Source organism: Corylus avellana, chromosome 10 (genome assembly GCF_965113065.1).
Source record: "Corylus avellana chromosome 10, dhCorAvel1.hap1.2, whole genome shotgun sequence".
Lineage (NCBI taxonomy): Eukaryota > Viridiplantae > Streptophyta > Magnoliopsida > Fagales > Betulaceae > Corylus > Corylus avellana.
Window position 1 is genome coordinate 16,756,580 of NC_142499.1, and position 17,974 is coordinate 16,774,553.

The 17,974-nt window shown below is 35.1% G+C and overlaps 1 protein-coding gene across 2 annotated transcripts; it reads right to left on the bottom strand.

Moving 5' to 3' along the window:
- Positions 1 to 460: 460 nt before the first annotated feature.
- EIN2 (NRAMP metal ion transporter family protein) lies at positions 461 to 9,163 on the bottom strand. 2 transcript variants are annotated; one of them, XM_059572857.2, is made up of 8 exons: positions 8,917 to 9,163; positions 6,814 to 7,686; positions 6,255 to 6,341; positions 6,046 to 6,156; positions 5,754 to 5,966; positions 4,120 to 4,305; positions 1,319 to 4,024; positions 461 to 1,013 (listed from the first exon to the last, which is right to left on the bottom strand). In XM_059572857.2, the coding sequence occupies exons 2-8, from the start codon at positions 7,060 to 7,062 to the stop codon at positions 633 to 635; spliced, it is 3,933 nt and encodes a 1,310-aa protein (XP_059428840.2). In that variant the 5' UTR covers positions 7,063 to 7,686; positions 8,917 to 9,163; the 3' UTR covers positions 461 to 632. The 2 variants fall into 2 exon arrangements, with proteins under 2 accessions (XP_059428840.2, XP_059428841.2); XM_059572858.2 differs by lacking the exons at positions 5,754 to 5,966; positions 6,046 to 6,156; positions 6,255 to 6,341 and having other exon boundaries at positions 8,917 to 9,161.
- Between the last annotated feature and the right edge of the window lie 8,811 nt (positions 9,164 to 17,974).

Here is a 17,974-nt window from a genome sequence, read left to right on the forward strand (position 1 = left end):
AATTTTAGGCTTCTTGTGCTTTTTTGGCTTGATTTGGCTACCAAAGTTTGGTTCTTCTCTTCGTCAGACTCGGCTTAGGTGCCGTTTCAGTTGGTTGCTATTGGGTCCTATGCCCTTTGACTTTGCTTTAGTAACTGGTTTATGCAGCCATTAGGAGAAGACCGGATCATTTTTTTGACCCATTTCTCACGATTTGGTTGTTTTTCCAGCATTTTATTTTTCGTTTTAAATTTGTTATTGAAGTGCCCATCAATTTTTTCAGTATTTAGATCCCATATAACCATTTTCCCAATTTTCTTAAAAAAAGAAAAAGAAAAAAAGAAAGCATTATTACAACACTCTTTAAAAAGAAACAGGCTTCTGATACTTGACATATCATATTTTTTCTTATAGCAACTATGGACATCGACATTGGCCTTCAGAAGCTTTCGCAGATTCAACTCATCAGAGAAATGGAATATAATCAATTTTCCACCTTTCTTCTAACCATTTTTCATTAATTCTGCTGCGATTACATGCCCAGTAATTGTTATCCTAATGCATATTTAACATACAAGAAAATAAACTTTGCAGCAAAAACTTTGATACACATTGAGAGAGAGAGAGAGAGAGAGAAGAGAGAGAGAAGGGAGCTATGAGGTATATGGAGCAGATGTGGGAACCTTTCGTAGAGCAGACCCCTCATGAGCACCAACAGGTTTGTTGGATAATCGACGCTTGTAACGTTTGAGGACAGATGCCAGATTCTCTTTTCCCTTTGGGAAAGCCACATCGCCGGCAGCGGTTCCTGTTCTGCCCTTTCTGCAAGAAATTGCAATCTCCACATCCTTGATTATATCTAGAAGCACTGCTGCAGTTGTGCATTTTCCCCTGCCGGGTTTAGAGGCTGGGGGCAGCATTCCATTTGATACAGGCGGTGGGCTTGACTTCTGCTGGAAATTTGTAGGGATTTCAAGGCAGAAGCACGGGGTCATTGGAGATCGAGGTTTTGAAAACGCCACATCAACGATTCCCTATACATGAAAAAAAATATGTCACTGTCAAGGTCTACAAATTGAAACAATTTTTTGGGCATTGTATGCTTCTTGTAATCATTCAAAGAAGCAATGGGTGCAAAAGTTTCCAAAGCAAATGAAAGGCGACAGGAATTCATCAAGCAGATCTTACCAGGTGGAAACATGAGTGGTGAAATCTACCCAACTAAAGATAAAGCAGGACAACAGGCAACCAAGACAATGATCTTACTGCAGAGACCATGACTATCACAAGCAATTGATGCTCATCCACTCACAAAATAAACTATCAAATAAAAATTTACCTGCAGACGGTTGAGTACATAAGTATACTTCCCCCATAGCTCTGGCCGGCTTTCCATAAGCGAAAGATCAAGAACCCGGTGGATGCACCAGACTCCAAAGCTTACTATCAAATCCGATCTCCAAATACAGCCCTCCCCGCAATGAGGAACCGAGTAGATCAAAAAGTTGTTGAAAGTTGCATCGTTATTCCTCATTGTCAAAGCAGATTTCCTATCAGAAGACAGATACTGAGGCTCACCCAAGTGAACCGACCTATTCATCTCTCTAGTTTCAGCTTCATAAAGGAGTTTCTCCCTTGCAGCCACGCGGTCAATTAGATCCTCATCAGCCCCATCATTTTGTCTAAACAACCAGTCAGATCCTTCCAATTTCAACAGCTTCACAATGCAATGTCTAAAAGATTGAAGAAGTTTGGCCTCTGAATCCACAACAGAAGTAGCTTCTTGTGTAATTGAACTTGCCCTACTTCCAACTCCTTCGCTCCCAACGCGACGATATTTATCAGCTACACCAAACTGCTCAAAAGGTTGTCTAGACCAGAGGGATCCAGTGTCAGAATTCCACTGCGAGGAGAAACCATCTCCGTAAACTTTTGATGGAGACAGTTCATCAAATGCCAAAGGGGCTCCTGTTCTTGATCCAAAATTTGGATATAAGGATGGTTCATAACCTGTTCTAGCAACAGAGGATCCATATCCCCCAGCACTGTCCCATTGAGAACTCTTATCAGAGATGTATAAATCCCGCTGCGGGATTGACAACCCTGACATGTCTGGCAAGCTATGGTACTTTTTCGTGTTGCCTGAACTTGAATAAATCTCAGCAGGTCCAGAAGTGCAGAAATCATAATATGATCTTTCAGAATGCAATGGACTATCCCTGGATATTGCAGGGTTTGGTAAACCGGAGGCCTGACCAAAGCTTAACCCATTGTGCAACTTTTGCCTTGAAGAAAATGCAATCGAATCTCTGTAGTTTGTAACACCCAATGATGGGGATCTCAAGGCTGAAGACTCCATTGGATTATTTAAGTGATCAGAGCTTCTGTCTTTAGCCATTCGATAGGATGCTATCTGATAACCATGTACCGTAGCCGGCTGATAATCCCAGCTTTCAGAAGGTTGTAGATTGCGCTCACTAGAATAGGGCCTTTCGCTGGAGTCGATGACATTGTGGCTTGAATTCTGCACATATGCACCCAACAGCTGCACGGGGTTGGACCACAACGACGAAGATCCTCTTTGAACCCCATACAATGACTCCAAGCTCCTTTGCACATTCTGCTGCTTGGGAGAGTCATATAGACTTGAGTTTATAAGATGATCAGACCCCCTGCCTCCCACAGATGGCAAGTATCCAGAAATTTCCTTTGTAGTGATATCCACTTTTAGTGATGAAGAGGCAAGCTTAGAATCCACCCCTAGCAACACATCCAGTTTCTTAGCCTTCGCTTCTTGAGTAGCTTGCCCATGGAAATCATACAGTTGACCCCAAAACTCATCAAGAACTTGTGCTAGTTGACGCCTTGCTGCACGACCCAATCCTGCTAATCTTGAAAGACTTCCAGCACCACTCCCACCTTCATCACCTTTCCCACTGAGACTTCTAAATGATCCCGGACCCTCAGATGTCAAAGATTGGGTGCTCCCAGAAACCCCTTTAGATGATTCTTCAGCCTCCCAGGTGTCTCCCTCATCATCATCTTTTTCAGTTTGTAGATCTCCCTCAATTTCAACATTCTCCACAGGGTCCATTGATCCAGTTTTCACAGTTCCAGAGTCGAGCAATTTAACATCAGAAACCTCACTAGAAACGGTTGAAACAGGGACTGACTCTCCTGTGGTTCCAGATTCCTCCAGGCCAAATGTGGGCGAGCTAGGAAATGTAGCATTAGAACGATTTTCCTCTACAGTAGTCAAATGGAGCTCCTGATCAGGCTCCATAATAGTTTCAGGCAAATTATGGTCTAAATCTGCAACTGGTATGTCTGAATGACTCTGCAAACCCTTCCCCTCGGCTGGTGATGGTTCTTGCATCTGAACAGATGCCTCTCCATAATATCCAGCTCCAGTTAAATCAGTTTCCTCTCTCTCGGTGGATGAATCAGGTACAGCCTTTGGCGTATCCCAGTTCCACACCTGAGCATCTAATTTAGCACTTGCAGATTTTAATGGGGTAGCTAATAGCCAAAGCATCAAACAAAGTGACGCACAAGCAGTGAAAAGAAGAACTATGTAAGAGAAAGACATGCTACTCCCCATGTTCCACCTCAAATTTCCAACCCAATCACTATTTCCAAATGCCATTTCTACCACAAACATAAGCTTCAAGCCTAGCATCCCAATAAAAGTGATGAGGGCTAAAAACTCCACAAACTGAGAAATTTTGTAGACACCCATTATTGATCTTGATGCAGCAACACGGAAAAGGGGGATCACAGAAGATGGAAGTAGCAGAGCTACTATCACCTGTGTGAGTATAAGCAGTTGATACATCCCATCAGATCCTGAACTCCACACGCAGTAAAGGGCTGGAACAACAGCAATAACTCTAATTGTAGCACAATGAAGCCAAATAGGAATGTCCAGCTTCAAGAAATCTTGCAAAACTACTCGTCCAGAGAGACTCCAGGTTAATGATGTGATTTGATTTGAGAAAAACAAAACCAATAGATAGGCAAAGGGAGCTATGGGAATCCTAAACACCTGCATTGAAATTTGAAAATTTAAAGCTGATCATTATCTATCATCTTGCAGTGAGAGTCATCAAGAATAATTGCATTTAAAGGAAAAAATCAAACCTGTTCCATTAGTGAAATTGCCTCCTGAAAAGTAAGCACGACTAGGCCAGTACTGTTAAATACATTTGCCGCTGAGACCATCAGCACATAATTCACCAGATAAATACCGCTAAAGACGCATAAGATGGCAACAAAATGGTTATGACACAAGGCATCCTTGGAAATGTTTGTTGATCCCTGATATTGCTGCAAGAAAATTACAGATAACAAAGGCTCAGAAATTTGACAAACATGTCTGAAATGTAATATTGAAATTTTTCCAGTCAGGAAATTTTGGGGGTGGGGAACAAACTTGGGAAATTAATGAGTTGATATGTACAATAAAGAGGATTGTCAAGGGAATCTCAAGTTATGAAATTGCTCTTTTATGAATCCCATGGAAGTGTCTTGTATGTGAGTCACAAAAAATAAATAGGTCAACGAAAATTAGGTGGGAGAAAGACAACATGGTTATCAGTGCACTATAACTGAGCACGTCACGTGCATACCCACTGTTAAGATAGTAGTAGAGGATCAATTTATTTATGCCATATCAGTATGAACAAATGACTAAAGATAATCTGTTTCAAAGAATATCTCCAAATTATGTTACGAATTACATATACCAAGTAAAGGAAAAGAGTGAATCCTAGACACGTTCCACTTTTATATTATTTCAAACAGAACATACAGATGACCCTGAAAGATGCACTAAAAGTGAAGTCAACCAAGAAAACAAGATGGGAGAATGCCAAAAAGCATTTATGCTACAATGCATGCAACAAAGAAGAAAATAGTCAAGCACTGATTGTTAAGAGAACAGTCAAATGCACTAGAAGAAACCATGGCAATTATTTTGTAGTGCTATTTCCCAAACAAACAAATATGGAAGAATCAACTGTCATACAATAAATAAGCAACATTAATGAAAATTCCTGTAAAAAAATTAAGCCTGGAAGTGATATCCACTAAAGTAGTCTAAATACACAATGGGAATATAAAAAATGTTTGTTCCCGATGAAAGAAACTTGTATATCCTCCTTTATCGAAAAAATGCTATCATTAATCCCTAGTCATTTAAACATATTCTTTCAAGAAGACAATTCCTGTGCCACTCCTAATTCAATGAGACAACTTTCTGCAAGCATTAATTATGCAAAGGCACCAGCATTACTAACTACAAACTCTTACAAAGGCCAGGGATAGTAAAAAGAGACCAGGAAATGATTCCACCTGCAGATTATTTAAAATATACAGGGGTCTACAACCAAAACAGTCAGGACATGAGCCATCTCTTAGCATGTATACTTGTCCAAGTTTCTGAGTTTGTCAAAATAAATTCACTGTACTTGAGTTAAACATATCAGTATCTTAGTCTATTTGAACAGTATTTGCATATTATTGTGTCCTTTCCGCCATATATACCTGTTTTAGATCCTTTTCTCAATACAAAAACCGTGCTACCTTGAATTTCAGCCTTTGTGGCAAGTAAAATAATGGAATGCCAGATTCATTCAAATACCAGGAAGAAATTAAAAAAATATTAAATAGATGCAGATATGCACATTCACATTGGACACTTACAGTCATATGCTTAGGCAAAAAACGAAACAATGTGGATAGTTACATAGGAGGAGGATAGAAGGCAGGGATACCTGTACAATAGAAGAATGAAGAAAGAAGTTATGAGGCATGATATTTGCCCCAAGAAGACTCATAAGTGCATACACACTCTCCCCACTTAACTTTGTTAGCATCCCATTCATTGAAAGCGAGATTTCTGGTTGACTGATGACTACTCCAAGAACAACAGAAAGTAAAATAAGGCCTGACGTGCATATGCACAGGAACTTTGCCTTGTTGTTTTCCTGGAAAGTTAAATTAATAGAATTATAGATGACAATGCGAAACAACCTTCCTAAAAAACATGTATGTGAACACACTTACCAGGAGGATGGCAAAAAGTGGAAATAAAACAGCATTGACAGCAGTCAAAAAGACACAAGTGAACAAGTCCCACCCAAAAAGAAGATTAAGTCCATGTGCAAGGCCAAGGACCTATTAAAATTTGTATAATCATATGTTAGGAATAAAATAAAATTAAAATTAAAAAGGAAAAAGGCACAGCTAATCATGATTATGAAATGATAAATTACCATGGTAAGGTCCAATGCAATCACAGAAACCTCCGTTTGGACTCCTATGAATATGCACGTATACTTATCGTACTCATCACTGCAAATCTTTGGCATAACAATTTGGAAATAAGAATATTAAAATTTACTACCATAAGAGAGAGAGAGAGAGAGAGAGAGAGAGATGTCAGTAACTGTGAGCATTTGTTTGTGATTATGTGCGTGGGTGGGTGGGGGGAGGGGAGAGGTCAATGCTCAATTGCCCCACTGAATAATCAACTAATAACCAGAAACAAGTGGAAGAAATTTACAACAAAGGATGCAGTGCATTCCAAGTGGACCTATGTTCTTCTGAAAACCACATGGAGGACAGATATATATATACACCTAAAGAATATCTAACTAAGTATATGTTTTTCGAGCCGAGTTCGAACAGCCAATACTCGGCTTGACTCGGATTGCTTACAGCCCTAGTGAGGGGTGACACAATGAACAAGATAGTAACAATTCATCAACAAAGAGAGAAATATAACAATAATTATTTACCATAAGTAAAATCCTAAAGAGAAAGAAACAATACCTGTGCAAGATCTTTTCCAGTGACTAAGCCAATCCGAGCAGACAGGTATTGACATAAAATAGCAGCAAAATTGAATACAAGCATCAACACTACCAGATCAGACCCAAACCGTGCACCACCTTCAACAGTCGCTGCCCACTTCCCAGGGTCAACATATCCAATTGAAATCAGAAGCACAGGTACAACAGCAGGAAGTAGCCGATTAGGACTACCCAGAAGATGGTTAGAATTAAAACTCTCAGCTTCCATGTTATTGATTGGTACTTTGAACAAAACAGAAGTACCAGTGTAGTATGATACTTAAATATTCCAAGCAACAGGAGGACCTCTAGATGAGTGTAAACTAATATATCATATCACTGCTAACTGTGCTTCCAAGAAAGGATGTACAACCTTCACAATTCATTTACTAAGACGTGCAACTTCTGGGATTAACAATACCAGCCGCAGTGAAGCACAATTCTAATCTATGATCTCCCTAGAAGTGAATGGAATGAGTATATACATCCAATGATGACCAAGGTGATGTGTCTCTTCCAGGCCCTACAAATGCAACTTGCCTGAATCAGACCAAAGAGCTTCAAATTGTAACTGCTATCACATTAAACTTCCAACACTAGCTGTGATCTTGAGATCCCAATAGTATGCTTTCAATGAAATTCAATTGAATGCCACCATAAACTGATGTTGATACCCAATAAATTTTTCTATTCATCACCTGAGCATGACTAGAAATTTAAACCAATTCATGCAAGACTTCCACCATTACTTGAATTACGGAGTATACAAAATAGAGATTCTCAACTGAAATCCACAGGTCAGACTCCATTAAATGGAGTCACCTTTCTTCACTACCCCTGCTTAGGTTTAATCCTGATTCAACAAATCATATCAGTTTGCTACCAGGAAGAAAAGAAAAACAAACTCCCCTTCAAATAAAGTGCAATAAAAACTATGGACATAATATTTGAACAAGCAACTTGAGACACAAGAATGATGTATAACTGAAGATATGACCAAATCAAAATTCACACGCTAACAAGAAAAACCATGGCCAATCAGGTTGTAGGATGTGTTATTTGAAAAGAACAACCAAAAAAAATCCAAAAAACCTTAAAAACATCTAAAGCTAAAACATCATGAAGGCAAAATACCAAACTATTTCATAATTTAGATATGAAAATCAAAGAGAGGCACCATATTCAGCATAGCATTGTCACTAACTCACTATGTTTTGATCACGAATCTCCTCTCTCCTTCTCTACTCTCTGTGGCCAAGAAGCTCAAATGGCTTACAGGCGAACTTATGTTTACTCTCAGCCTCTTTGATTGTTACACAGGAGAGCTAAGCTCCCTAATTAAGATTCCATTCATTAGGGGACACCAACACAAAGGCACAACTCAAGTACATTCCAAAAATGGAAATAGTGAATCGAGAATGCTGTGTTAATTCTCTTTATGCTTCCAATTTTGTTGGAGTTCCAATTTCGTTGGATGTAATATATGATGCTTAATTACATATCAAGTATCAACACAAGAAAGTCAATCTAGTATCAACACAAGGTAGTCAATCTTACCAAAAGAGGAAAATTACAATCCACAATACAACACAGAGCAAACCCAAGTCTCAGATGCACGCACCTTAAAGATACTCACTTGGTTTTAAATAACAAAAAATAAATATGGTGAAGAATAATTATAGCCACCACAACACGAGTATTAAGCAACACAAAACCAGCTTAACAGTAATTATAGCCACCAAACAAGAATCTACTAGCAACCCATAAAAATTCAAACCATAAACATCAGCATAATGCAAATACCCAGCTCAAAAACCCATCTCAGATCTTCTCACAGCAACACAAAAAACAACAACGACCCAAAATACACTCAAAAACAGAGAAAGAAATCCAAAGCCCAAAACCCCAGAATCAAAAAGATCAGGAATCGCCTCCATGGATCTGAGGCAAGAAGAAAAAAGAGTACCAAAAGACCAGTTTGCACGGATACCGAGGATGATGACGATAAATAAGTAGAGAAGGGCTCAATCAAAAAATCAAACAGATTTTCCGTACAGTTAGGGTTTTCGGAAAATGGTTTTACCTTCTCCTCCTGCAGTGCTCTCGCTTTTCCTTTCTCAGCCAATCTCTATCTATAGTTCTACAAGTAGATCTCAGACGCCCTCAGAGACCCCACGGCTTTGTCATTTTATTTGTATATATTTTTTATATATATATAGAGCGAGAGAGAGAGAGAAAGCAGCTCAATTTTCTGAGAGAAAAAAAGAAAAAGAAAAGAAATTTACGAGTGGGTTTTCAAGGCCATCTTGAAGAGAGAGAAAAGGAGAGAGAGCAAGTGTGAAAGTGGATAAACGTTTCAACAAATGTGTTAAAAAGCTAGCAAGCTCCAAAAGACAGTTAACGTTTCCTCTACTTTTTCACTTATTATACCCGAGAGACCTTTTTACTTTCCCCATCTTCTACTCCCTCTCTCTGTGTGTTTTCATTCTTTCTCTCTTTCCTTCTTTGATGATGGCAGCTCAGATGTGATCTTCCCCTGTTTGAAGAACTCAAGAAGAATCCCCTGCCAGTTGTGGAATTGAATCTATATGAAAGAGAGACAAGCATTTATCTTTTGGATTTTTTTAGTTAATGTATTTAATCACATATATATATATATATATATATATATTGCCACGTCATTTAAAAAGATTTAATCATCATATTAATATATTCATAATGTAACATTACATACTATAATTAACATCATAAAATAAATTTTGTTTATTTTAAAAAATAGACAGTGTGCTCCCTCCCGCCCTCTTTTAACAATTTTTTTTTCTTATTTCAAAAGAAAAAAATTAATTTTCTAATTCTGGCTTTTAATATATGTCAATCTGCATAGTATGTGAACTACAACACACAAGGAATAACATTGAGTAGTGTAGTAAATATGATAACATAAATACCAAGTTTTAGATAATAATATAATTTAAAAACAAATTTAGTAATGTCACATCAGCAAGAAAAATAAATAAGTATTAATTGTTCTGTCTCAACCAAACGATTAAGGAAAATGAAAGCCAAAGCCCTTTCTTTTAAGTTGTCTACACGTTGAAATTGTTGAAACAAAGTACTGAATGTTAACCATTCATTTCTACTACTTTTTCTTTTGTTTTTTTCCTTTTTTTTTTTTTTTTGAGGATGACATCCTCTGTAGCGTATGTGGGTAGGGTTTGATGATAAGGTTAGACAACATAGGAAAAAAATTGAAGAAAAAGTAGCTTGTCATAACAAGAGTCTCACACTTCAAATCAAAATCAATTAAGATTTACCGTACTTTTCTGTCTGAATTGTTAATAATATAAAAAGATAATGTTTGGATCACGAATAATTTAGAATTTATTTAAAGTATATTTCATATAAAATTTATCATGTTATTCGTCTAAATTGTTAATAATTTGTATGCAGAGATTGAAATTCATGACGTATATAAGATATTTTATATTATCCGTCCAAATTGTCAGTAATTGGGACAGATAATTATTGTAGATCACCCTGTATGTGGCAATTAAAATTCAAAATTTATTTTAAGCAGGTTTTATAAAAGATTTCTCACATTATCTGTCGAAATTGTTAGTAATTTGGACATATAATCATTGTGGATCATCGCCCCCTATGCGGTGATTGAAATTCATTAAGATCTCTTATATTATAAGTCAAAATTGCTAGTAGTACGGACATGTAATTATTGTGGATCACCCCGTATGTGGCGATTGAAATTCATAATTTATTTGAGTAAGTGAGGACGATAAGACATTCGAAATCTATTTGAGTAAGTTTGTTTCATATAAGAAGATCTCTCACGTTAACCATAGTAATTTAGACAGATAATTATTGTGAATGTGCAGCGATTGAAACTTAGGGTAATTAGAAACGAGACAAATGGAACAACTATTTGCAATGGCAATGAAAGATGAATGAGACTCATCGTGCCTAAAAGAGAGTGGCATTTGTTTGTATGCATCTACTATCTACCAAATTGAATTGAAGTATACATGCAATAATTGGTATTTGTTGTAGGTGGAACATCACGTGAAGGAAGAGTTCATACGTTGACGTTCTTTTCGTTCCAAAACAAGGATAGAAGCTTTTTTTCGAGCCTGTGTTCACAAAGTGGTCGTGTCTCTGTCACCCCATTTCGGCCTTTATCCATTTCAATGCCATTCAATCGTTTCCTTCGGTTGGGACAAAAAAAGCACACACAATTTGACAATTTAATACAACTCAATATCTTTAACGAATTTACTCTCGCTTCTCTTTAATTTTGTCATTAACCACTAAACTTTTTGATAAAAAAAATATTTATACTTTTAAGTTTTAACCCCTTAAATTATCACTTATTTTTTAATTATGCTTCTAAACTTTAAAAAGTGATATCAATGAGGCCCCACATACTACCATCGTGTGTCAAAATAGACACTTTGAATTTTTCTTTCAAAAATACCCCAAAGTTACTAACAAGTAAAAATTTAGAAATATATAAAATTAATCATATATATATATATATATATATATATATATATATATATATTAAGGGGGGCTAATATGAAAATGGCCACCCCTTTTTGGTGTTTTTAATTTTTTGAAATAGTTATTTTAAAATAAATTTAAGGGTGTTTCGGGGAGAAAAATGCAAAAGTGTCTAATTTGACACACATCGATAGTACATAAGTCTCTAATGTCACATTTTAAAGTTTGAATGAGTTAGTGTAAAAATGATGATAATTCAAAGAGCTAGAGTGTAAGTGGTGTCATTTGAACAATGTTATTGCTCAAATGACATTATTCACTCGTCAGTGTCATTTGAATGGTACATACTATTCAAACAACACTAAATAATTTTTGAAAAAATGGCACTCAAAATTGACTATTATAAGTTGAACTAGCCACCCGCAAAGGTGGCAGGGGTGGTGGAGACCCATGGGGGATGGTTGTGTGCCACCCTCAACCACCTTTGGGGTGGCCGTGCGTCGCCCCCAACGGGTCACCTTTGGGGTGGTTGGGAGTGATGCGCAGCCACCTCTAGGGGTGGCTCACTGCCCCAAGGGGGTGGCTGTCAACTGACGGCCACCCCTCAATTTTATTTTTTATTTAAAAAAAAACTAATTTTTTAAATAGTACTAATATATATATATATATATATATATATATATATATATTTTACTTTCCAGAAATATACATATAAAAAAATCTAATGTCTAAAAAATGACGTTTAAATAGTAGCAACACCATTGGTGGGGTGTCGTGTGAGTTAAAAAGATTTCATTTAGTGAAGTTTGAACAGTAAACATCATTATTCTTGAATAATGACCACATGTTTAGTGTTGATTGGTAAGCATCACTAAATGAATAGTGACGATTTTTTATAACAAAAATGCCACTTTTCATGAGTCACTAATGCTTTTTTTTTTTATGATGAACGAGTAACTTTCATTAACAAAACAACTAACACTTTATAATTACACGCTTCAAATAACTAAATTGTTCATAGAACTAGGATCAAAATGTTACAAGTGATATGATTTTGTGCATAAAATATCTTTATAATTATCTCTTTATTTTGCAACATTAAGTCATCGTTTGGTAAGAGAAATTATGTAAATTATAATCGAATAAACAAGATAAATCCTTGGAAAACTTGTGTTTTTGATAGTTATCTCTCCTCCTGTAGGAGACAATTAACTATGCAAGTGCCTTTTTATATGTCTACAAAAAATAAATGTCTTTTTATATGTACTGTGCAGGTTCTCCTGCAATATAATCTTGTTGCCTTGTTTTTCTTTTCTTTTTCTTTTTGTAACATGTTGCCTTGTTTTTCTTGAGTCTTGATGCCGCAAGAAAGTACCACGTACACGTATGTTATTGTACAAATTACACAAACTGCTAAGATCTATGTGCTACATTTCTTTTTCTTTGTTCAAATTTATAAAGACATTTTTGTCTTATTGAAAATTTTTTATATTCATTTTTGTCTTTTTGCTGACTTTAACAAACTACTAAGCTTTACTTTTAAGTGGTCTAATAATCATACCATGGAGGTGTACGTCTCTCATTCACCTTTAATGTCATCAAATTGAATATTTTCTAACTTGTAAGCACTATTTATAACGACTAAAAGGAACATTAATTATATTTACGCTATTACTCTAAAATGATTAGTCAAGTTACAATAACTTATAAAACTCAGTTTCACTTAATAAAGAATTAATATGAAACTTAATACCCATGCGTACCTTTTATAATTCATCCACTATATGTGTACTATTCATCTTTTTCAATCAGAAACCATGGTGTTATACTATTTAGTGATATCGACAAGGGCCAAAATAACCATAATGTAAGACATTCATATAAGGGGAAGCAAAAATGGATCTCTTTTTACCAAAAAGATAAAAGAGAGGCTAATAGCGAAGGATTGAGACTGTGCAATAACTAAATCACGGTAGTTCAATTTAAATGAATAGTCCATATTCTTTCACATTATCGTGCAAGTTAAAATCCTAAAAAATGCTTCTTTTTAGTGGCCGCCAACCCCCTACCGACATCCTCGCTAGCCTCATTGCCATCCTCACTATCAATCTTCTACCACCACTATTGGTGGCTAGCCACCCCTAACAAGCATTTTGAGGTGATCGAACCACCCCTAATAATAATGGTAGTGGGTGACTAATAATGACAGTGTAATAGTTAGGGGTGAAAATATGGTTACGGTTAGTAACCGCTTAGGTGGTTAATAAAATTTATTAACTACATCTGCTAACTGTCTAGGCAGTTAGTGGTTAGTAAAATTCATTAACTGCCTAGACAGTAAGTTGTTAATAATCTTAATAACCGTTAATCGCTTTTTAAAATTTTTTTTTTAAAAAAATTAAAGTTAAAATTTAAAAGAAAAAACTAAAATGACATCGTTTCTATAATAATTTGATAATACTCTACTACATACAATATTATTTATACATTTTTATATATATTTAAACATAAAATGACGTCGTTTTATGACTAACCGCTAACCGGCGGTTAGTGCAGTTAACAAAAGTTAATAACGGTCATACTTTTCACTCCTAGCCAATACTGTCTAGGGATGATGTGACAAAACTTCATTTTAAATGAATTGTCCGTATTAAAGCCATTTACAAGTACTATGTGAGATTGCACCAAATCTCAATTCAAGAGCAACAACCTTTGAGATGCAATAGCAAATGGGATTATGCTTGTTCACCTCAATGTACGGGGGATGCAATAACATCTCTTAAGAGAGAAAGAGAGAAAAACATCCTGCAGTACTGCAGGCTCAACAATGTGTCATATCATACGTCCTTGTTCTCTGTCTCTCTGTCTCTCTCTCCCATCTAATTGTCGGCAATTCAATGCATGCATCAAAGCTACTTTTCCTCTCCAGAAGCCCATTATTCGTATTAAGATAAGAAGCAATATTATAATACACAGAACACATGTAAATCCGCCAACCCAAGCAAGATGATTTAACTGATCGAGTTGAACATGTTCATTGAACTTCCATCAGAAAAATTGAATGCTGTTTATTCCTTAATGTTAAATCAAATAATTACTATTGAAATTACAAAACTATATATTTATTCATCAATCTCTTTGGCAGTTGAAGTTACCGTTAAAGGAGACCAATCCCAATACATGCAACATGGTCCAGATCATTATGTTGCCAAGATTCTGGTTTGCATACTTTTGTTTACTAGATTGAGATTTTTGGGGCTTTGTGGTACATGTTTATAATATCACTGTTTGGGTTAGTCTTTGGGGGAGTTGATTCATTGTATCTTTATCTAAATTATACACTTAAAATTTGTGGGTGTTTTATTTTATTTAATCCATTTTTATAGAACATGTTGAAGTGTCACTCTCATCTCATGGTTATGATCTCCAACTGACCATGTGCCCAACCAAACGTGCTCAAATTTCATTTGTTTATGTTGGCCATGGGGGGGTTCGGGTTGGGTCATGTGATTAATTTTGTGGTATAGTTTGAGTCAGCTTCTTAAACAAATATAAGGATATAATGTGTATAATAATCAAGAAGATATGTTCTTTCTTTACATTGTGTCATGGTTAGGAGAAATGTATGACCCACTTGATAAATTATTAGTTATTCTAAGTGTTTAAGTTGGTAAAAATAAAATAAAAAATAAAAGATTTATTTTTTGTTTTCTAAGCAAAAAGGGTAGGAGGAGCGACCAAAATATCTACTCTAACTGGGCATGATTATAGTAGTATATATATATCTGCTGAAAAGCCTCAAGCACGGTTGAGACATAACATGACTCAATCTCATTAGAACATAAGTAAAGACTGGTGGTAGAAAGAGTGAATTTAATCGCTTAACTGTTATTCTAAGGCTTCCTCCCATTTGTAGGTCTATAAGATGTTAAATAGAAAAATAAATAAATATAAGGGAAAAATGCAGTTTACCCCCTTGAAGCTTCAGGAGTTTTTTAATTTTAACCCCAAAGTTCAAAAATTGGCAATCTACCCCCCTGAAGTTTCAAAAATTGACAATTTAAACCCTCCGTTTAATTTTTCCGTCAAAATGGACGGAAATCCATGAAATTTCATCATTACCCTCAGGCTTTTTTTTAAAAAAATTCATCCAATTTAACGGAAAAATTAAACGGAAGATTTAAATTGCCAATTTTTTAAACTTCAGGTGGGTAGATTACCAATTTTTGAACTTTGAGGTTAAAATTGAAAAACCTCTGAAACTTCAGGGGGGTAAACTGCATTTTCTCCTAAATATAATCATTTAACAATTATTTTAAGGCTTCCTCTCATTTGTGGGTCTATATTGTCCCTCAATTATTTAGTATTAGTGATCAATTATTAAGTATTAGTTAAAAGGTTTTTTAACAAGTGATAATTTATTATACTATCAAAATATCTCCGTTTAAAGTAAAAAATTTAATGTGTTAGGTCCATTTATCTAGGGTGAATCTGGATAAACAACTGATAGAGAATATCATATATATGATTTAGGGGCTACTGCACCGGAGGTATGAGAGAGATGCGCGTTTACTATTAAAACAACATTGTCCAACTGGGCGACGTCGTTTCAATAGTAAAACAATTTTTTTAAGAGGAGTCGTTTTACTATTAAATTGATGCACGACTCATGCCAAGCGTCCCTAACACTAGTGTTTTTTGTAGAGATCTTGTGGATAATCTCCTCTCCTCTCCCTTACCCTACGAGCTTGTTGTGCCATGACTGCATTGAAGTTATATATATATATTTTGCAATACGTTTTCTGTTAATTTGCATTTTTTGTTTTCGAAGATATTTTGGTCAAACTTCCTTAGTCCGTGGGGTTTTAATTTACTTCATACGTTTTAAAACCGATAATTAACTTGTTAGATTTTTTTTTTTTTTTTGCATTTTCAAATCAATCCTTTCATTGAAAAATAATTTCGCGGCACTAGTAGAGAATAAGTTTGCCATGTCATATGCATGCACTATGTATGTGGTATGTGCTATAATTTTTTATTATGTTCAAAAAGCAAAGATTTTTATTTTTTATTTTTTATTTTTTAATTTTTTATTTTTAATTTTTAATTTTTTAAAAAGTGACCATAAAGGTAATTAGATCATATTTGTAAAAATTTTGGAGTAGTTTAAGCCATTGGTAATAACTGAAGGTAATTCAACCACTCCCTCACTTGGCGAGGGGGTAAGGGATCTCTCCCCCTCACCCTAGGTTACATAGCGGCTCGAATGGTCTTCAAATTTACTTGGGGGTTGGCTGAATCATCCAAGTGGATTTTAGAGTGGTCCAAACTACCACTATCACTTAGGAGGTGGCCATACCAATAAGGTTGGTCCAAGTACAAGATTTTTTTTTTTTTTTTTTTTTTCTTTGACATGTTCGCACAAGAGGGGGGAGGGGGATTCGAACTAGTGACCTCCACTTCATAAAATGTGGTCCCAGCCGATTAAGCTACCTCTTGGGGACTCCAAGTACAAGATTTGGTTGGTCATGTCAGCCAATCAAGTTGATAGCAAATGCAATGGCGAATCCAAAAATTTATTTTAATAGGGGTAGACATAAAATAATAAAATATAATAAAGTTGCGGCTTGAGAAAGACGACTCACTACTCAGACAGGAAAACTATCATCATAAGTTTTACATAACATAATCACAGCGTAGTAGCAGCCAACAACAATGAACAAGCACAAAAAAATAAAAAAATAAAAAAAATAAAAAATAAAAAAAAAATAAAAAAATTGTGGTATCCTAGTAGCTATAGGTAAAAAGTTGTGTAAAACACCCCTCTCTTTTAATTTACTCTAATTTTTGGGCTGAAATTTGGGCTGCACTGAGTTTTATAGGGGCTAAAAGTGTCAAAGATATGAAATTTGGGTCTATTTTATAGGAGCCAATAGCAAATTTGGGCATTAATATATATATATATATATATATATATATATATATATTTTAAAATTTTAGAAATTTTTTTAATAAAAAAATTTACATTTTAATTTTTAATTTTGATTTGGTTTTTTTTTTTTTTTGGTTTTTTTTTTGGTTTTTTTGGTTTTTTTTTTTTTTTTTTTTTTTTAACGTGAAATACTTAAGGGAATTGTCGGTTTTAAAAATCTATGGTGAAAATTTTTAAGGATTAAATTTGAATTTATTTTTTCTATTTTTTAACCTTAGGACTAGGTTGAACTAAAATATTACGAAAAATATTTTATTTTCTTAAATAAAATGTATAGTTTGAAAACATTTTTGTAGAAAATTATTAATATTTTCCTGAATTTTACTGTTTCATTTGTTTAATTAGTCCCAAAAGTGAAAGCATTGTCATCCTCAGCGGATTCGACTTACATGCTGTTACTTTAATAATAGTATGAATGCTGTAGTTTGATCAACGGTCAAGATTAAATTTCTTAAAATTTCTATTTATTTTCTCTCTCTTATTAAAAATTTTTAAAAATAAGTTAACTTTAAAATTCAATCTTTATCGTTAATTAAACTACAGCATATATACTATTATTTTAATAACAACATGTAAGTCGGATCCGTCCTCAGCATTTTTAGGAAATATCCAAAGGGCCACTACCATCACACCACGA